At 25.8% G+C, this 22696-nt stretch overlaps 4 protein-coding genes across 4 annotated transcripts; 1 reads left to right on the top strand and 3 right to left on the bottom strand.

Annotated features, from left to right (window-relative positions):
• Positions 1-2355: 2355 nt before the first annotated feature.
• Positions 2356-5736, bottom strand: MKS88_005500 (RNA-binding protein; the record flags this gene model as incomplete). Its single annotated transcript, XM_067218767.1, has 1 exon — positions 2356-5736. The coding sequence occupies one exon, from the start codon at positions 5734-5736 to the stop codon at positions 2356-2358; it is 3381 nt and encodes a 1126-aa protein (XP_067070710.1).
• A 3553-nt stretch (positions 5737-9289) lies between these two features.
• Positions 9290-10104, bottom strand: MKS88_005499 (ubiquitin-conjugating enzyme E2; the record flags this gene model as incomplete). Its single annotated transcript, XM_067218766.1, has 2 exons — positions 9290-9633; positions 9954-10104. 2 exons carry the CDS (start codon positions 10102-10104, stop codon positions 9290-9292), a joined length of 495 nt encoding a protein of 164 aa, XP_067070709.1.
• Positions 10105-12537: 2433 nt separating this feature from the next.
• On the top strand, positions 12538-13224 carry MKS88_005498 (U1 small nuclear ribonucleoprotein C; the record flags this gene model as incomplete). Its single annotated transcript, XM_067218765.1, has 1 exon — positions 12538-13224. One exon carries the CDS (start codon positions 12538-12540, stop codon positions 13222-13224), a length of 687 nt encoding a protein of 228 aa, XP_067070708.1.
• Positions 13225-16097: 2873 nt separating this feature from the next.
• MKS88_005497 (uncharacterized protein) lies at positions 16098-20973 on the bottom strand (the record flags this gene model as incomplete). The annotated part of the gene is made up of 2 exons (XM_067218764.1): positions 16098-17494; positions 17661-20973. The coding sequence occupies 2 exons, from the start codon at positions 20971-20973 to the stop codon at positions 16098-16100; spliced, it is 4710 nt and encodes a 1569-aa protein (XP_067070707.1).
• Positions 20974-22696: the final 1723 nt, after the last annotated feature.

The raw sequence follows: 22696 nt of genomic DNA, 5'->3' as shown, positions 1-22696 counted from the left end.
AAACAAAATTAAGTAAAATTAAATTAAACAAAATTTAATAAAATTTAATAAAAATTAATAAAAATAAAAGAAATAAAATAAAATAAACATAAAATTATATTTTCTTTTCCTTTTTTGGGTCTTACAGTAAATCTCAATTGATGTTAATGACAGAACAGTAAATTTTATTTATTTCAAAATTAAGATTTAAAATTTAAGGCTTATTTAAGAATAACATTTTAGTATGAATTATTTTGTGTAAGTTCAGCACATTTTTTTTTGTCATCCGTATTTTATTAAGTATAAATATGTTTAGTATATCGGCTTTTCGTTTAATTTATTTTTTCTTTATATTACAGACCTTTTTTTTTTTTTTTTTTTTTTTTAATTTTGTATTATAGCAAATAGTTATAAAATTTGACATAAATGGAGGGATAAAGAACTTGTTTAAAACATCAACTTTAATATTTCCTTTTCAAACAATTACATAGTTGTAATGTATTTGTATATATATATATATATATATGTATTTATAAATGAGCACAATTATAAAAATAAGAAAAAAAAAAAATTATATATTTTTAAAACTTGTTACAACATGAGAAGGCTTAATGTAAGGATGATTTGGGAAAATGTACATAATTATTTATGTGGGTAACTATATGTTAAGGGTTATATAAATATTGTGAATTATATACACTGTCCAATTTGTCTGATGAATGTACATGTATTTATATGTCGTTAATTTTTAAAGGTACTAAATGAGCCTTTATTAATATACTTCATATGAGAAGTGCAAGCAACTAATGAAAGCAAATCTAATATTATTTATGAATGGCACCAATAGTAACAGATCAAGTGTTACGAAGTTTTACCGCTCTATTTTAGTCGTAAAAAGGTATATGTATAAGTGTGTATATATATATGTATATATATGTAGGAGTACATGGGTAAATTCCGTATTAATATGAGTTTGATTTTGCATGTATCTGTGCCAAAAATATAAATTGGTAACAGGTACACATTTAAAAAATTTTTTATGATGTTATTTACATTATTAAAGTTTAAGGATATATATCAAAGAAGAAGTATATATATAAAAATGACAATTTTATTTTAAGACGAAATTCCGTGAAAATAGCAGTTAAAAAAAAATAAATAAAATAAATGCTTTTGTACATACCTTTTTTCATATGTTATAATAGTTTGTAAAACATGAACGTTTTTTTTAAAATACATAGTTGAAAATATGAGCATATCATTTTTTTGGTATATTTTTTTTTATATATATTACCCATAAGTTCTACACCTTTTAACCGTTCTTAAACAAATAGCAATAAATTCATATTAAAAAAATGAAAAACGGAAATAGGAATAATCTATTTAATACCTGAAATAAATGAAAGAAAAAATAACTTGAAAGTGTTGAAAAGATATGGAAAAGTAAAAAAAGAATAATTTCCCACCAAAATGGGGAATATATACTAACGCGACGGATTTGCTTTAGAGTGTGTATGCTCATATAAAAAGTACTAACTTTATTGTTTTTTTTATTTTTTTATTTATTTATTTTTTTATTTTTTAATTTTTTTTTTTATTATTTTTTTTATTTTTTTATTTTATATTTCCAAATCACACAGATACACTAATTTTCCTTCTAATGCTATAAATAAAAATTTATATCGTTTTATTCCCTTTTCATATTAAATCATAACAATAGGTTGAGAATTGTTTAATTTTTTTTTAAATAAAAATTTTATAACTATGTAAATCCGATTTTTACAAAGACATAACATATTCTTAAAAATGTGCAAATAATTTTTATAAAAATCATTTTGTGAGAATTCATACAGAATAGTAACAAAATTAAAAAAACTATTTCTGTGTATTTGTCATTTAAAGTCAATTAAAATGAAGGAATAATAAACATATATATTTTTGTGTATATTTGCTCGTTCCAAAATGATGATTATATTTTTTTAAATACAAACTGTTCCACATTTGTCCAAAAAAAAAAAAAATTTCTTTATGGAATAAAAACAGATTTATTATTTATTTGTCTAGTCGTGTTTATTAAGAGTTGATTATTGTTATTTGCATATTATTCGTCGTTTATCATTCGTTGCTTATTTCTCTATTTTTATTCTATCTTGTGCACAAACAAATTTAAACAAACAAATAAATATACATATAAACATGCAAACATGCACAATACATATACACACCCAGCCACATTCAAATGTCAACAATATTAAAAATATTCGCTACGCAAAAGGTCCATGGAAAATGATTACGCCTTGTTACACAATTTGGGTATCTGAAGAAGTAGAAAAGGGAGTGGGTAAATTTAATATCCCCTATTATCCAGATCTGTTTTTATGAATAGGATGAGTTAGCTGATTCAATTTTTATTGCATAAGAATTTTTTTTGCCAACTTTTTTGCTGGAATAAGAATCATTTGAATTACTAAATGAATCATTATATTTATCAGAATCTTCATCATGATTATAATTTTTCTTTTTCTTTTCTTTTTTTTTGTCCCTTACTGTATATTTTTCATTTTTTTGTTTTTTATTCTTCGAGATGTATTTACTGGAGCTCTTATTACTTAAATCAGAAGCGGATTTGGATCTATATTTTTTTGAATCTTTATTTTTTTTATCAGATCGTACATTACTCGACTTGCTATAATCCACTTCTCTTTTTGAATCTGAATATTTTCCTTTTTTATAGGAGGAATAATTGTAACTCTTTTTATCATTTATACGTTCTCTACTACTCATTTTATTTTTTCCTTCATATGATTTATTATATTTATCTCTATACTCTTCATCATATTTGTAATCGTCCTTTCGTCGTATTTTCCCATCTTTATCATCATAATAGGACGTTTTATGGTAACTCTTATAATTATCATACACTTTTTTGTCATCTTTCTTATAATAATTTCTTGATAATTTCCGAGTATCCCGCTTATAACGATCATAGCGATCATACCGATCATCATAATCATCATGATCATCATATCCATCTTTATCATACCTTTTTTCCTTATATTTTTTATAGTAACTCTTTTCATCCTTATACACAATACCGTAAGGTTTGGAGTCCTTATTATTACTATTATAATTATTACTATAATTTTTGGAACTGTGAATGTTGTATGTGTTATATTTGTTATTATATTTTGTTCTTTCGTCTTTATATTTGCTATAATAGTCATCATTTTTATTACTGTATTTTCTTTTATCGTCTTTGTATTCATACGATTCAGACCTCCTATATTTTCCTTTTCTTTCTTCGCTATAATTATCATATGAATGTTCCTTATTATAATAATTATTATAATTACTATTATTATTATTATACTTTTTATACTCCTCATTTTTATATTTATACGATTTTCTATCTGCATCATAGTATGTTTTTTCATCATAATAGTTTTTATAATCATATTTTCTTTCATCTTTTGCGTAATATTTTTTCTCATTCTTGTCATAATATTTAGGATAATACTTTTTATATCTATCCTCCTCACAATAATCATCATGTCTACTAGGATATCTTTTTTGTTTTTTACTATATTGATCTTTTTCTTTGTAGTAATTAGTACCATAGTAATCTTTATTATCACCTCTTTTGTTGTATTCATCGTTATACTTCCTTTTTTTATCATAATAGTTTTTATTATTATCTCTTTTATTGTTGTAGGTTTTATCTCCATCTCTACTACCACTATAAGCTGAATTAGATGATGCTTTATTTGTTTTTTTTGGTTTAACTTGCACTTTGTAATTATAACTTGAATGACGTTCTACATCTACATCCACATCATCCCCTCCATCCTTTTCATTGTCATATTTTCTATTATCATAACTATCATCACGATCTACCCTTTCGTCATCTCCTTTTTCCTTCATTTTTTTCCTATCTTTTATATCCGAGTACTCATCATCTTTTTTTGCATAATCTTTGGAGTAGTCTCTATGATGCTTATCTTTTATATCTTCCTTCGTATGCGTGTTTCGATAATTTTCAAGTGACTTGCTCAACATTTTATGTCCACTGTTTCTCGAATCTTTGTTTGTATTTCTTTTTCTTTCTATACTAACAGAAGAATTGCTAGGATGTCTTCTATGCTTACTATACCTTCTAAAATCACCATTTCTGTAACCCAAATCTTTTGGCGAATAATTCCTTTTGTTAATAATACTGTTTCTTCGTATGTTACTTTTATTATAATATTTATACTTATCATAATAATTAAAATTTTTTTGATAAAAATAGTTTTTAGATGAAACTGTATTGTAATTATTATTGTATTTGTAATTATATGGATTTCTTCTATAGTATTGTTGATTTGGATAATTTTTATAACTATCTTTGTTGTATGCTGTAACCTGATTTCTTCTGTTTGAATTTTCAAACTTGTCATTATTGCTTCGATCTTTTTCACCTTTTTTAGATGTTATTTCGTATTCCCTGATATTATCGTCACTTTCGTACTTGAAAACTCTTATGCTGTCCTCCTCTTCTTCCTCTTTGTTATCACTTCCTCTGTTATCACTGCCATTATTATTACTTTTATTGTTATTGCTTTCATTACTACCACCTTTGTTTTTTGCATCTACCAAAGTTAGCTTCTTACTCTTAATAGTGTTAAGGAGGGAAGCGTTTTTGATGCTCCAGTTTGACATATCTCCTTTATATTTCGACAAAGACTGACAAAAATCAACATGTATTCTTCTATCATCAATAATTACATTGTCCATTTCAAAGTAAGCATTTAAACAGTCTTCCTTTTTTTCAAATTCTATAAAAGCATACTGTAATGAATTCTTCGTAACTTTATCTTTCACAATATTACACGATATAATGGGACCAAATCTGGAGAATATGGTCTTTAAGTCTTCTTCTTCGGTTACTGGGTTTAGTTTACAAACAAATAAAATGTTTTCTGGTGGTTTTAAATCAGCATCAGGAATATCTCCTAAAATTTCTAAGGTAAGAGCGCTTGCCTTTGCGTCTTTATCTTTTAATTCTTCTGTGGTTTTTATTTCCTCCCTCATTTGGAATTCCTCCTTGTCCTCCTGATTAGCCTCATTATCCTGATTAGCCTCATTAGCGTCACTGACCTCATTAGCAACATTTTCCTCATTGACCTTGTTCACCTCGTCTTCTTCCTTTTCATCGTTTATAACTTTCTTACCTTTCCTTCCCTGTTTGCTTTTTGGTTCTCTTTTACCTTTCTTTTCCTCCTCTTCATCTTTCTCATCCCTCAATTCCTTTTCTTCCTTCATTTTCCTCATTTCACTCATTTCCTTTTCATCCTTTTTATCTTTCTGATCTTTTTCATTTTCCACTTCCTTTTCATCCTTCTCTTTCTTTTCATCTATATTCTCCTTCTCTTTCTTCTCCCCCTTTTCTTCCTTTTCTTCCTTTTCTTCCTTCTCTTCTTCCTCCTCCTTTTGTCCTCTTTTCGTTTTCCTTATTGTTTTTCTTGGTCTCTTGCTTTTCGATTTGCTGCTATCTATTTTCTTATCCTCATCATGTTTATCATCCTCTTTATCATTTTGTTTTTCTTTTTCTTTTTCATTGTTCTTATCCTTTTCATCTACTGCTCTGCTTTTTTCATTATCGGAATTTCCCTTATTATCATTATCTTCAACTTCATTTTCCTTAATTTGCTGTTCTGCTTTTTCTTCCTCCGCTTGCTCCTCCTTATTTTTTTTTTTTATTAAACCAAAAGAAAACATATCTTTTCAAAAAAGCAGAAGATAATGTACATATATATATATATATATATATATATATGTATATGTATATGTATATGTATATGTATTTGTATATGTATATGTATATGTATATGTATTTGTATATGTATATGTATATGTATATGTATATGTATATGTATATGTATATGTATATGTATATGTATATGTATATGTATATGTATATGTATATGTATATGTATATGTATTTGTATATGTATATGTATATGTATATGTATATGTACATGTATATGTATATGTATATGTATATGTATATGTATATGTATATGTATATGTATATGTATATGTATATGTATATGTATATGTATTTCTTTTTTTAATTTCCTTTTTAAAAATATGCACATAAGCTTATATTTTTTTGAAAATTACCAAAATGAACATTCTGGTTTTTTACAAATGTTAATATTTTAAGTATTATACTGAATATAATTCCTAAAAAATGTATTACTTGAAGAATATATATATAGAACGACAATAGTACGATAATGAAGCAGTAATAAAACAGTAATAATATATAATTTACTAATGTGATAATAATGTAAAATAAGAAAAAGTTAAGTTATAACGCGTATATTTTAAAAATGGGGTATCTCATATATGCTACATAAATATGTATGTGAATACTTAAAAGAGAGAAAGTTTCCAAACTTTTTTTTTTTTTTTTTGTATTAAAAAGTAACAATATATAAAGCAAATATTTTAATAAGCTACAAAAGGACTTTCTTTTTTTTTTTTTTTTTTTCTTTTAAAAATAGTAGTGTAACTGTTTTAATTTTTTTCTTTGTATTCGCATATAAAGGGTTTGAATATACATAAGTACAAAAAATATATTCACATATATATATATATATATATGTATATGAAGTTCTAAAATATGGGCATGAATTATTATATGGTTTACAAATGTATTTTATGAACAAATATTTTTTCATATAGTTCATTTATTTTGCGTACACTACCATTTCACCTGGCATCATTTCAATGCATTTCATTCAATAGTTTTTTTTTTTTTTTTCATTTTTTTTTAACGGAACTGGTACTATATATACAGGGATATACACTGTAACATGCTTGCTATTTTATACTTTTCAGCATTTATTATATTCCCATATTATATATAATTTAATATATATATATATATTATTACAACTGAAGGTTTATTTTTTTTTTTTAATTTTATAGCCTTTTATTATTTAACGCTATAGGGTTTTACAGTGTTAATGATTTATTCCTTTTAATTTTATATGGGAATGGCACAAGAAATATGAATATTTTTATTTAGGTGGGTATCAACTTAATATTTTAATTCTTGGGGTGTTCATCAAATATAAGGACAGTGAATTCACATACGTACGTACATATATATATTTGAATACGTATACTATATCTACAATTATGTGTTATATATTTATATGCTTATCTTATATATATGCACATATATTTATATAAATTTTTTTAAACTTTTTGAATGTTATTACTTTTGAGTATAAGTGTTAGTGTTAGTGATATTACTTTTGAGTGTAGGTGTTAGTGCTAGTGATATTACTTTTGAGTGTAAGTGTTAGTGTTAGTGATATTACTTTTGAGTGTAGGTGTTAGTGTTATTACTTTTGAATATTTTTTCTAATGTTCAGCAGGTCTATGCTTTTACCATATAACTGTAAAAAAGGCATAAAAAAAAAAGAATTTAAAATAGTTTATTTTATTTATTATTAGTTTAATCTTTGTTAGTTCAAAACAAGAACAAAAGTTGTTGGTGAAGAGGTTTTGCTTAAGAGTATAGATTATATAGCCTAAAATGGTAGGAAAAAAAAAAAAAAAAAGAATGTATAAATGCTATATATATACATACGTATATATATATATATATATATATATATATATATATATATATTATAATATTCTAGAAAAATATGTTATTTTTACAATACGAAAAAAAAAAAATTATTTTAAAAATGTTAACTACTTATTAGCCGTACGCATATTTTTGCCCTATATATTTACGAATATTACTCTTCTCTTTATATCGTATAACTTTACTCAATATTTACTTATCGTATTATGAAACTCTAGTGAAAGAGAAAAAAATGTACGTACAATATCCCATAGACAATTAATAATTAAAATAATACTTTTTTATTGCGTAATATTAAAAATGGATAAGTTCATATATAGTAACAAATAAAGAGAGCTTGTAATGTGCGTTGAAATATGTAAACATATGTATGTATTCACGTGTGCATGTGTTGCTCGTGCATTTGTATGTTCATGTTTGTATACGTGTATGTGGGTATATATCTGACGAATAATATATGCAAAAGTTTTTAATATTCGAGCAATTATGCCCCCTTAATAAATGGCGTGTTCACGAAAAAAAGAACAAAACAAATAAAAATAATCATATGCCTATATATGTATAAATATATACACATGAAGTGCTACATGTGTATATATAATTTACATAATTAAAAAATTGAAAACAAAAAATTTTAACGTTTAGTGGGGGGCATTCGAAAACAATAACGACACTATATATAATGAAATGATAAAATAAGCATTTCATGGATATTTCAGAATTGTTCATAAAACAAATTATCAATTTTTTACGTAAAGAACTGAAAAATCGTAAAATTAATTATAAGTGAACAAAAAAAAAAAAAAAAAATGATATAATTTTTTCTTTTAATTATATGGTTGGAAATGTATTTTCCTTTTTCCTTACGTAGCTATCTCTGTCTTCACACCTTATTATTTTGTCATCATTTCATCATGTTTTAGCAACCTCTAGCCATCAAAAAAATTTTTTCTTTCTTTCTTTCAGTAACACAAACAAATTTGTAAAAACATAATTAAACGTGCAAACATAAATGTGTACATATAAATAAATGTGTATACACATATGTATGGTAGTTTTCCAGTGCGTCTGGAATTATATGAACGTAGAAAGGTGAAAAAATATTCACAATAAAATACAACTTTTTAAAAAAGCATACTATGCTAATTATATGAATGTGCGCAAAAAAAAAAAAAAAAAAAATTTTAAATCATCAAAAAATGCTAGTTCAAATAAATGACAAATGTGCGATCTGTTAAAACTTTGACTTCATCGAACATATATATATATATATATATATGTGCATACGTATATGTATCTTATATTAACTCCCTCTTTATAATTACTAATAATTATGGGTTGCATATTTTTGTCTTCTTGTTATGTATGTATATACAATAACTGTACGCTAATGTAAGCAACAACGATAAGATAACTTAATGGTAGAGCAAATGCTGATGTAAAGCATAGAACGTATGCTCATACTGATAACCCCATTAAAATATATGACAAGCTATAATGCTGCCTTTTTTCTCGTTACGCCCTGTTACTTTTACAAATTATCACAAGATAAAAATTAAAAAATATTTATCTATTAATGCTTAATAAATTAATATATATATATATATATATATATTTATCCATTTATTAATTTATTATTTATTTTTATTTTTTATTTTTCCTTTATGCTTTATTATTTTCCTCTTCTTGAACTTTATGCTCAATAAAGTTAAAAGATTCCTTAACACAGTTTTTAATCCTTCGGTTGTATTCAATTCTATTTTCAACAAATAAAAGGGCAGCTTCTTGGTTAGCTGGACTGTTAGGGTTAGGGTCACTCAACAACGATTGAATTGAAGTTAAAATTGCGGAAATATCATAAATAGGACTCCAGTGTTTTTGAAGAATATCGATACATATATTTCCATCCATGTATATATTCGGATGAAACATTTTCGTTAAAAATTTTACTTTTGGTGGTTTGTTTGGGTACTCATTCCCAAATAAAAGTTCTAACTGAAATGTGCCTGCATGGGTAAGGCAAAAAAAAAAAAAAAAAAAAATATAAAAATATAAATAAAAATAAAAAATTTAAAGAAAACTATGGAAAAACCATTTTTATTGCCTCAGACGATGACAATTTTTTTGCTAATTAAAACAATCTCCTTGAACAAAATATAAATCTTGGCATTTACAATTCCATATATTTATTGCACATGCGGTATATACACACATATATATATAAATATAAATATATACCCATATGTATAACGACATGTATATCAATGTATTCACTACATTTGGCGCATTTCTTCAACATAATATGTACTCCTTTTTATAAAATTACCTCCCTCCCACGGGGTATCAGCCGGTCCAAAAATAACAGCCCTCCATTTCATTATGTCGTTCCCTATAGGAGACCCGCTAACCCCATATGGTGAATCTACTTGAAGTTTTCTGAAATCTCGTATCAACCTTTTTTTTGCCAAATTCGACATTTTCTTACTTGAATGTGTAAAAGATAACAAAAATACTGTAATATATGAAAAGGTACATGCACATATACAGTGAATATATGTTCATATTCATAATTGATAAATAATTAGCAAATCGCTATTTCTAGGAAACTATAAATTTGTAATGAACCTTTCCTATATATACAAGAATACGTGAATCAAAAACAATTCTCTATATAAAAGTAAGCTAAAACTATATAATAATATAATTTCCAAAATATACAAATATGTTAAAATTTATACGTATAAAAACTAAAAAAATATCAGTATTCTAAATGGCTATACTGTGGTAATTTTATTCCTTATGAAAGCATAAAAAGTGGGTAAAAAGCAATTACATAATGGCGAACATACATGCAAACATAGATGTATGTATGTATATATATATATATATATATAAGCTATATATTTATTTTACGCAAAAACATTCTAAAAAGCAGTATGTAAAGTTATATGTTTATTAACTAGGAATAACTGTTGGAAAAAATATAAAAATGTGGCTTCTTATATTTCTATATCTTTGTTATGATATCTATGTTGTATTATCTTTTTTGCAGTATCTTATTTGTAATATGTGCTATGCATTATTTTTTTGTACTACTTGTTTTGCATTATTTTTTTGTACTATATATTTTGCATTATTTTTTTGTAGTATTTGTTTTGCATTATTTTTTTGTAGTATTTGTTTTGCATTATTTTTTTGTAGTATTTGTTTTGCATTATTTTTTTGTAGTATTTGTTTTGCATTATTTTTTTGTAGTATTTGTTTTGCATTATCTTTGTTTCTGTATCTTCTTTTCTGTGTCTTTATTACCAAATTTTATACCGCTAATATGTGAAAAATATAATCAGTGCAAATTCGTTATAGCATTTCTGATAACACTTTAAAAAAAGTTAAAAAATAAGAAATGTTTGTATTTTTCTTATTTAAAAACATACAATGCATATATATTTTTTGTTTTATTTTTAATATACTACTAATGAACATACATATATATATGTATATGTTTGTATTATATATGTATATTTGTGTTTAAATATATATGAATACATTTAAGTAACATATAAAAAAAAAAAAATTGTTTTTTTAATTCATATAAATTTTAGCCTTATATATCTGTATCTATCTATATATATATATACTATATATATTTTTGTGTCATATAAAACATGTAACAAATTATTTGTTTTTCGTTTAAAATTTTTATTTTTTCTTAAAAATTATGTTTACATTTTTATATCTCGTTATTGATAATTTTTCTGTTTTTATTTTTGTAGCTTATTTTGGAATTTAATTTTTTCCCTCTCATTTATTGTATTATTTGCTTTTTTCCAACACTTAAATTTATTTATTTGCTTTTTCCAACACTTACATTTATTTATTTGCTTTTTCCAACACTTACATTTATTTATTTGCTTTTTCGCAGCACTCTTATTTATTTGCTTATTTGTTTATTTAATTTTTTTTTTTTTTTGGTTATTATAATGTGCCTTTTATTTAAATTGCTTTTTTTCGTGGAATTCGTTAATTGAATTGTAATATGTTACATATTCATTATGTATATACGTATGATCTATTTTACATATGGTATGTTGAATATAAAAAGAAAAATTTTTAAGCCCTTAAAAATACCGAAAACTGCAGTTGAGGAAGAATAATTTTGCTTGATAGTTAAAGGAACAGTTGTTTTTATACATATGTATCATGTACGTGTTTGATACATATATATATATATATATATATATATATTTATTTATTTATTTGTATTATGTACGTATTTCATTTTGTGATATAAAGAAAAAAAATTGTGCATATTTACTGGCTTTATTTTTTTATTCCAGTACTTACACATTTTTGTAAATTTAATTTACGTAATAATGTATGTATATTTTTTTGGCATGTACATTATGTATACTAATATTGGTTAAGGTTATTTCCGTTCATTTTTATGAAATAAAAATTTTTGTGTTTTAAAAAGAATGAAAGATATACCTTTATTACATACATATTCACATACATATAGCTAAAGTTAACGAAAATTTTTTATGTTAGACTGGTTATAAATGTGCATGTATACGTACAGATATATGAGCAAATATATGTAAATTGAGTGTTACTCAAAATATCGTAGAGATGCAATAATAAGAAGTGTTAAGGCTCTTTATGAGCGTTAATTTTTCGAAAAAGAATTTTTTTTTCCCCCTCAATTTGCTACGTAAGCAAAAATAAGGGAGTAAATAAATAAATTAACAAATCAGTAATTTAATAAATATATATATACATATGTATACATATGTATACACATATATATGTTTATACATATATATATATATATAAAAAGGCAGAAATTGTACACATTGGTACGACATCATCCATAGGGCTGGTATATTTGTTTCCTTCCATATTAAGAAAAAATGCCGAAGTACTACTGTGAGTATTGTGATATATATCTAACACACAGTTCCCCCGTAGGTAGAAGACAACATATTCAAGGAAGGAAACACATTAGTGCAAAAATAGAATATTTTCAAAATTTGTTAAGAGAAGAAGGGATTACTCCTCAAAACTTTTTAGGTTTCTTAGGTAACAGACCATATAACAATGCTTTGGGAAATCCAATGATGAATAATTTTATGCATGGTAATTATAATATGTATATGAAACATAACCAAATTAAGAATTTCCCACACTCCATGAGAGGTGGAAATTCATACCGATTAAATATGCCTAATAATAAATACTCAAGGGCAGGGTATCATCCACCAGGTAGTAGTAATAAGTATTATTCAAATTCGAATAATAAATACGCGAATACTTATGGTCCATCACCTAATACCGTAAATGCAAAAAATAAAATTAATAATTATGATAATAAAAATAGTTTGTTAAATGAGGTAATAGGTTCAGATGCCATAAAGAAAAACAATGGTAATGACTTAACAAATTCACATAGGTATAATGATAATAAAAATAATAATTTGAATCTCATTTTAGATAATAATCCCATGAGTGCTGATTTAAGCACTGTAAATGTTAATGCATCAAATGTAAATGAGGCGAGGTCTTGTGAAAAAGATAACATGCATATTGAGCGGGATTAGAATAAGAGATATGAGTACAATATCAAGCGCATATACAAACGGAAACACAAAAGTAGAAAAAAATGGGAATATATCAAATAATGTAACATATATGACGCAAATATAACAGCAATGACAAATAGGATCTCCCATTGGTTGTGGGCTTAAATATATTTTTTTTTTGATTGTATATAAAATGTGAACACTCCTTTTTTTTTTTTTTTTCGGTAAAAAAATAAGACAGTGTAGAGGAAACCTGAGAATTAAATAAAATCAACATGTGCAAATGTATATTCGTACGCATGGTAATTTCGCCCACATACACACAACATATATATATATATATGTATAAGGGTACGCATATGTGCGTATATAATGTGTGGTTGCCGTAGTTTATATGTTAACTTTGTTGTTTTATTCATTTTTATATTTCCCGATCTCGTTTAACGCTTCGGGCACTGTTATTTACTTTTCTCTTTGATATGTATGCTTTTGACTACGTGCAATATAATACATGTCCTAATAAAAAGGATGCACGCATATGTATTTATTTCGAAATACACATGCAAATGATATAGTTTATTTGCTTCCATTTTTTTTATTAATCATTTTAATGGTTATTTAATAAAAACTAAAAATTTTTTAAGTTCTTTTTTTTTTTCCAACTTTCATAACATTGCATTAATTCCAATAAATTTAATTTCATATAACATAATATCACTTAATACTTAAAAAAAAAAAAAAAGGAATAAGGGTCATCATAATTATGTATGAACATATGTGTATATTCTTGAAAAAAAATGTTCTACACAGATATTTATAAATATGTCCAAGAACTATTTATTGAAATTAACTACATTAGGCGTTTATAAGCCTCCGTATATGCAATATATATGTGTTTTGTGCATGTCAGTATTGTTGTCTATATGCATATTTGAAAAGTCGGAAAATTCATGAGTATATATCAACGTATTAATTAAAAAAAGTGCCTTACAATAAGTAACAGAGGAGGGGTAACGGAAAAAAAAAGGAGATGAAATTTATATTAAAAGCAGTCTTCATATGCATGTTTTGAATGCTTCTTTTCATGATGTTCTTTCAAAATGGATTGATTGACTGTACACATAAATGTGTGTCTACATAATTTACAAATAACATTTAAATTTTTTGAAGCTTCCTTCACTGTACTATTTTGTTTTGCTTTATCATTTCTTTTTAAAGATCTAATTCTGTCAACTTCCCTTTGGTTTCCTCGCGTCATTTTTTTTTTTTTTCCTGTCTTCCGTTAAAATATGGGAATAGACTCTAAATGTGTATGTATATATTCAGGTATTTGAGTGTGTAAACAATATGTATATATATATATGTATATATATATATATATATATATATCTTTATATCTGCTTATATTTGCGGTGTATGAAAAAACAAATTAACACTCACTAAAATTTGAAAATAAAAAAAACTTCGATAATTAATGTAAGAAGATACAAAGCAATTAAAAAAAGGAAAATCATCTGTATTTTCTTTTTTTTTTTTTTAAAACGAGAAAGTTAAGTGATATACGTATAACTAAAAAAAAAAAAAAAGAGAGAGAAAAAATATTCCCTTAAGAATAGTTAATATAGAATCGTATTAATTAATAATTTAAATAAAAAGGGTAAAAAAGAATTCATTCAAATTATTAGAAATGAATATTAAAAATAAAATTTAATATGGTAATATATATATTTTCCAACTTTGTAAAATTACATTTTCTTATTTTTTTTAATAACAATGAAAAGCACTAAACTTTGTTCAGCTTCAAATTGGTTCAGCTTCAAATTGGTTCAGCTTCAAATTGGTCCAGCTTCAAATTGGTCCAGCTTCAAATTGGTCCAGCTTCAAATTGGTCCAGCTTCAAATTCGTTAAATTACGTTCAAATTATGAAGTGTTTATTTTAATGCACAACTGCACTACATCAGTGTTACATTTAAAATGACGTTAATGACATTCTTGACTACAATATTATTTTTTTTATAAAAAAAAAAGAGTAATAAACGACAAGAAAATAACGATAACAAAGAAATTTGTAAAATAAAATAATTTTTCCTATACTATTTTAGTTTCCCTCAAAAATGTTCGTTGCTCAAATTATTAAAAAATTTAGTAATAAAATGATTATAAAGTGAAAATATATTAAAAAAATATATTAAAAAAATATATTAAGAATGAATAAAAGATAAATTGAAAATGCAAATAAATTGAAAATACAAATAAATTGAAAATACAAATAAATTGAAAAAGCAAATAAATTGAAAAAGCAAATAAATTCAAAATGAAAATAAATTCAAAATGAAAATAAATTCAAAATGAAAATAAATTCAAAATGAAAATAAATTCAAAATGAAAATAAATTCAAAATGAAAATAAATTCAAAATGAAAATAAATTCAAAATATATTTAAAATAAAATAAAAACAACTCTAAGAAATACGCGATGACGAAAACAGCTCATTTTATTAGTAAAAATGTAACAAATAGAATGAAAAAGAAATTTTGAAAAGTTTCAGCCGAGCCAAGGCTATGAGGAATAAAAAAAAATAATTCAAAATGAATCAAAATAAAATGAAAAAAAAAAATGAACATAATAAATGGGGGAAAAAACAATAACAAAATAGGTGGGAAAAAAAAAAAAAATACTAATAAAATATAAGCGGATATAAATTAAATGATAAAAAATAAAAAATAAATGAAACAAAAACATAGAAATAAGGAACAAAACATACGAACGATACACCCATTCACATTCATATATTTTGCCAGAAAGACAATAAAAAAAAAAAAAAAAATGCAAAAACAACAAATGAGATGGATAGTACACTTCTTCCCCGTGAGAAAACAGTTACTGCGATTTAATGACTCCTTTTTAAGTAAGGAAAAGCCTTAATACTATATGCCTTGGAGGATAAAGAAATATAAATTCTATGAATAAAGTCATACAGCTCATTGTAGTCATTCGTATAGTGCGCGAATTGCGCTCCTTGTAGGTATTCTTTACCAATTTCGTAGTAAATTAATTCTTTCTTTTTTTTTTTTTTGTTCTTATTCTTCTTTGAACTATGTCTTTTTTCTCCTTTTTCTTTATCATTACTATATTCTTCTTCTTTTGTTACTTTTATTATCTTTTTCAGCTCATTCAGCTCATGTTTGTCTTTTGTTTTTCTATTTTCTTTTTGTTTATTTTCACTCATGCTTGTGTGTGATGTATGTTGTATATTTTCTTCACGTACTATTATTTTTTTTCTGGAAAATGTGGACAACTTAGGAATTAAAGACCTCTTTTTGAACTTTTTCTTGTCCATTTTTATTACACAAAAATCATTTGATGAATATTGACGATTTTTTCCATTTTTTTCATTTTTATTTTCTGTACAGTCATTTTTCATGTATTTTTTACATACATCTTCATTCTTCCATGTGGCGTGTTCGTTCTTGTTTTTTTTTTCGTAGTCACTTCCCATATATTGCTCAAACACATCGTCATAATTATAACTGTCTTCCCGCTTACAAGCATACGCTTCTTCGCCTCTCTCAGCATAATAATTATGTTTAGTATGACTATAATTAGAATTATTGTTCTGATACGAAGTGCCCCATATTTTAATGTTCTCTGTAGTCTTTTCATTAGTTACATTATTGTCACGTAATTTTTTTTTTTTTTTTTTTTTTTTTTTTTTTTCTGTACTTTTTATATTTTGCTTTCTATCTTTTTCGTAATTAGAATCAAGTTTTTCATAGTTGTTTTTTGTGTTATCGTTAAAAAAGACACTTTTAATTGAATCCAGAAAAAAAATTTTCTTTTTGTTTTTATTACTATTTCGACTTTTGTTTCTGATTCGGCTTCTATTCCTTTCTCTGTTTCTGCTTCTACTCCTTTTCTTGCTTCGATTGTCACTCCCTTCTGTTACATTTTTGTCCTTCTCAAAATTGGTAAACGGTAAAAACATGTTAATTATTTTATTTTCCTTTTTTTGAGAATAATTTGAAAAACTGTAATCTTCATCTTTTTCTTTTAAATATTGCTTAAGCACATGTATGGGGTTTGTGTTGAACCAATTATAAGCCTTAACTTTGGAAAGGCTTTTGTAGTTTGTGGAACTTGCTTTTTTTGTTTCATCTACAGCAGTATTTATAAGATTATAAAATAAAAAATATATTACAGTATGACAAAGAACGATTAGGGGAAGAATTAACAGGTTTATGCTGTATGTTCTCCAGGCCCAGTAAAATGGTAGTACTGCAAGGATTCCTACAAAGATAAAATTGATCATATATATTTTTACATGAAAGAGTAAAAAATAAAAAAAAAATAAAAAAAATGAACAGTGTTAAACTTCATATACGCCTAGTGTGTAGTTGTATGTTTACACACGATGCACTGCTAACTGGGCATATATAAACTCGTTCATGCTGACCAGTCGGAATAGACCAAAATATCATAACCGCATCGAAGAGAAAAGTGCTGTGGTAGTAGGTAACTTTCGTTTCTCGAAGAAATAAATAGGTATCTCTATATTTAATGAATAGATATGATAAAAAAAGAATTAAAAAGGTAAAAGAAGTGCTATACTTATCGTGCGTAAAAAAAAATAATAGCAAAGTAGAAGTAAAACTGAGTACAATTTCACTATATCTGTAGTGTAAATTGCACGGAGGACATTGAATAAGCTGTTCTGCTTTTTTTATACTAGTATTTGAACAAAATAATATTTGTATTGATTTATATATAAAGGGTAAAATGTACATGCCAAAAATAGAAAAGATAGTTGGAAATAAAGAAATTAATGGCAAAATATTATAATTTAATGATCGACCTAAGGAATATTCTTCTCCTAAAATAATATTATTCTTTTTTAAATGATTAAATAATTGACTAGAAAAAAAAGATCTTATTTTATTATCTCCTCCAGAATTACTTAAATGTGTTATTAACACGTTCAGTAAAAAATGAAATATTTGAAAAATACTATTAACATAAAATATAAATGCATCTGTAGATTGTTTCTTGGCAAATTTCATAAAACTACCAAACAATGTTGTTAAAAATGTTACAAGAAAATTTCCTAATCCTATAAATATACCTAATACAAGTGATATAATAACGTTAAATAATACTTCATGTCTTTTTGGTTTTTCCATAATACTGGCATGATGAAGGGCGAATATAGCATATGGCCCATAAAAAATTATGCTACATATAATAATTATAAAAAAAAGGAAAATTATAGATATGGCTATTTTTACAATTATTATTTCTAGTTTATAGTCTGGTATATTTTGCCAGTGTATATCTGTCGGTTCGACATCGTACTTTTCCACCACAAATGTGTTTTCATTAATATGAAATTTGGTCAAGAAATCGGATATCACATTTGCTGATTTGTTCCCTGCGTAGGATGGCATATCGCTCATGTATACTGATTTATCTCGTACATTTGAAGATTTATCTTCGACATTTGCATATTCATTTTGTCCATTTTTCCGTTCTACTTCCGTCTCATCCGCATATGCGCGTGCATGTACGACCCCTCTGGTATGCGCAAAATTTTCGGTCCCATTTAATCTGTTTTGTGGGTGAGAATACAACTGGGGTAATAGTAAATCGTACGGATAAGTACACGTCCTTCTTATCTTATTTGTAGAAAATATCTTTTTAAACAGGTTATATAAAAAGGAAATATTACAAGAACCTTTTTTATTCATCTTTTCCATTTTGTATTTATTTATTAAATCATAGGCTTCATTTAAATCGTTCACATGATTAAATATTACAAAAGCATTACCACAACGTTTTAAGTTATGTATAAATTTTATATCATTTGTTATATCTTTTTTTAAAAAAAGGCTTTCTTCATTTGATATAAAAAGTGGAACATATTTCTTTTTCTTTAAACATTTTCTATATTTATTTTTCGAATTTTCTGAAATGCTTTCTCTCATTGAACATAATTCCATTATTTTACTTGACATTTCTTTGAGAGCACGATCTTCAATTTTGAATTTTCTTTGACTATTTGCTTTTTCTAAATAGGTTTGTTTGGTCGTTTTAGGGTATGGCCATGTATCAATTTTTATAAGGGACCCCCTGCCCGTACGCTTGCCGTTCTCGATTCTAGCATTGCTACCACTGCTACAGCTGCTCGTACCGCCGTTGCTATAACGTCCTTTGTTAACACCGCCCCCGTTGCACACCTCCTCCTTCCACCTAACACTAGAAATTTTTTCTTCACCAGTTTGCACTACTACTTTGCGTATTCTGCCCCCACTAGCAATCTTTGTGCGCCTTTTTGTGCTACTTAAACTTGTGCTGAGAAATTTATGCTGCCTATAATTTTGGTAAGAAACGCCCTTTCTTGGTAGAAGGGGAGCTTCTGGACCTAAACCTTGTTCTTCTCCCATTACAGGATGATATTCGTGGATCAGGTTTTTACTGTTGGATAATATTTTATCGTGAATCTGTTCGCTGATGCTTACGCTTCCACTGCTGCCACTCATATCGCTTCCTCCACTTTCTCCGCTTACACACCCCGGGTCGACGCTGGGGAAGAAAAGACTCGCCCCATTTTCTGCCTTCCACTCGTGGTAGTTCCTCTTAACTTTCATTTTGAAATCCTCCCACTCGATTTGTTCATCAATCAAATGGAAAACTTTTTCTTTTTCATGATAAAAGTGATGACACCATGAAATACCTACGATTTTTTTATTTATTAGTTTTTCAAAAAAAAATTTTATTTCTTGTTCAGAAATATGACTAGGTAGATCCGATATGGAAAGAGCAAAGTCCCGCATATTTGAAGAATTGTTAATCTCAAAGTGTGCAAAAAGTTTTTGTTTATATATAAACACAAATGTGATTATCATACATATAATGTATCGTATAAAACAAATTATGATAGCATATTCTTTAAAGCGTGTTACCATATTAAACATATCTAATTTCATCCAATCTAAACTTCTAATATCTATTAGGCGAGAAATATTACGGTATATATATTTTTTTAAATATGAACAATTTTCAAAAGATTTTGTTGATTCAATATTTCGGTATGATTGTATAAGTTCACTGAAAGGTAAATAAACTTCGAACAAAGTAGTTAAGATAAAAAGGATGGAAAGAAAACTCAAAAATGTAATAAACCTAAAATATAGCATAAGTCCTACACCACCAATATCTGTCTTCGATACTTGTATACTTAAAGGATATAATGGATTACCATGTATTTTGTTATTTCTAAATTTTGATAAAGTTCTATGTTGATAAGCTAATTTTAATAATAAAAAATTTATCTTATTTGTATTTTTATAAAAATATATACCAAAGAATAAGAGAAGAAGGAATATTAACAAAAGAAAAATATTACAACTTATAATAATCACTTCTTCATATACTAATATACATTTTCTTCCATCTTTTGATAATTTATATCCTTTCATACATTCTAGACATATATTAGGTAAATTTTCTGTAATATTTAAAAAAAATTTAGAAGATTGTTTTACTCCACTTCGAATACACATTATACATCCGGATATTAAGCAAGGCAAACACTTTTTTGTTTCTTCATCTGCATAATTTAGTATAGGATTGTACAAAGAACATCTTTCCTTAGTTGTACATATACCTATACACTTCCACACATCGTTATAGCTGATAAAGGGGCATGCCTCAGGACATTCAAAATCTTTACTACCATCAATGAAATAAGGTTCATCACAAAATATGCTCATTTTACCTTCTTCTCATGCGTCATATGTATAATTTTTTCACAAGATGGACAACCCAGGTGCTAACTGCTACTCGGCTTTTTGTGGTTCTACCACAGGGGCAAGCGTTCACAAGCATATAAATGTGTGCGAACATATATATATGGGCATTTATATGCATTTATGTGTGTATATTTACATATATATATATATATATTTGCGTGCACATATTACATCTTTACACAATTTTGCGCATGAACATGCACATATTTACACTTTTGCGCAATAATATGTACCTATTTACACTTTTGCGCAATAATATGTACCTATTTACACTTTTGCGCAATAATATGTACCTATTTACACTTTTGCGCAATAATATGTACCTATTTACACTTTTGCGCAATAATATGTACCTATTTACACTTTTGCGCAATAATATGTACCTATTTACACTTTTGCACAATAACATTTACATATTTATACTTTTGCACACTTATAAGTACATATTTACGTGTGTGTATGCTAACTGCGCGACTTCGAATAATATATGCACCCTTTGTAGTGAGGAAGGAGTTGAGAAAGTGATTTCGATGAATATATAAACCCACGTATTCACATGTACAAATGCACCCCCGTAATAAATACACAAGAATAATTAGTACGAAGCAAAAGATTGTTTTGCAATCATGTAACTTGAAAGAGTGTTAAATATGCTAATCTTATTTAAGAATATATCCCATGTGTGCATAGTGTAAAATTAAAAAGAAATGGTTTATGATATTAGCAATTACAAAAAAAAAAAAAAAAAAAAAATGAACATAACATATTATAAAAATGCACATGTATACTTGTACATATGTATGTATATATACATACACATATGCGTACACACACACATGCATACTTACATACGTACATAAAAAATGGAAAATTTACCAATTTATTATTTTCCTAATTCTTATATACCACTTTACGTAAGGATACACGCACACACACCAGTACAGCTTTATGCTACTTGTTCATTTGCTCATGAAACATGAATGAGGAAAAAGTACATATGTGGGTACGTACCTTCGCTTAAAATAGGAGGAAAAAGTATTAATGAAAAATCTTTACTCGAATCAACCTTTCTGACAATAATTCTATCTAGCATAATTATATATTGAGAGAAAGGAGAAAAAAAAAAAAAAAAAATTGGAACATAAAATGAAACATAAATTGGAACAAAATGAAAGAAAAAAGGCCATAATTATATAATATGAAAAAAATTGTACTCATGTATATATTTATGTATATGTTATACCATATAAGTCATCAATTCCAATGCGAAATTTCGCGTTAATTTTTTGCATTTTGACCATTTTTTTCCGTGTAAGTGCAAAAATTTTATTTAAAAAATTCTCTCTTCAGTAAAGGGGGAAGTATTTATTGCTGAAACGAGATACGCACATATATTCACATATATATGTATACGTATGTGAATGTTAATATAAATGTATATATATATATATATATATGTGCATATATATTCAAAAGGATACAATATATATCGTAAGTTCCTTTTTCAGAAAAAATCTACTTTTTACTTTTGATGCACCAAAAAGACAAAAAAAATTAACAAAAAATTAAAACTATCATATGCAATTCCCCAATGCACTCGATCGTACAGTTTTCCAGAACAACACAATAAAACTGTTAAACTGCTTGAAGAAAAAATATAATTTTAGGCATACACATTCTTTTG

Source organism: Plasmodium brasilianum, chromosome 14 (assembly GCF_023973825.1).
Source record: "Plasmodium brasilianum strain Bolivian I chromosome 14, whole genome shotgun sequence".
Classification (NCBI taxonomy): Eukaryota; Apicomplexa; class Aconoidasida; order Haemosporida; family Plasmodiidae; genus Plasmodium; species Plasmodium brasilianum.
This window is presented reverse-complemented; position numbering and strand designations above follow the sequence as displayed.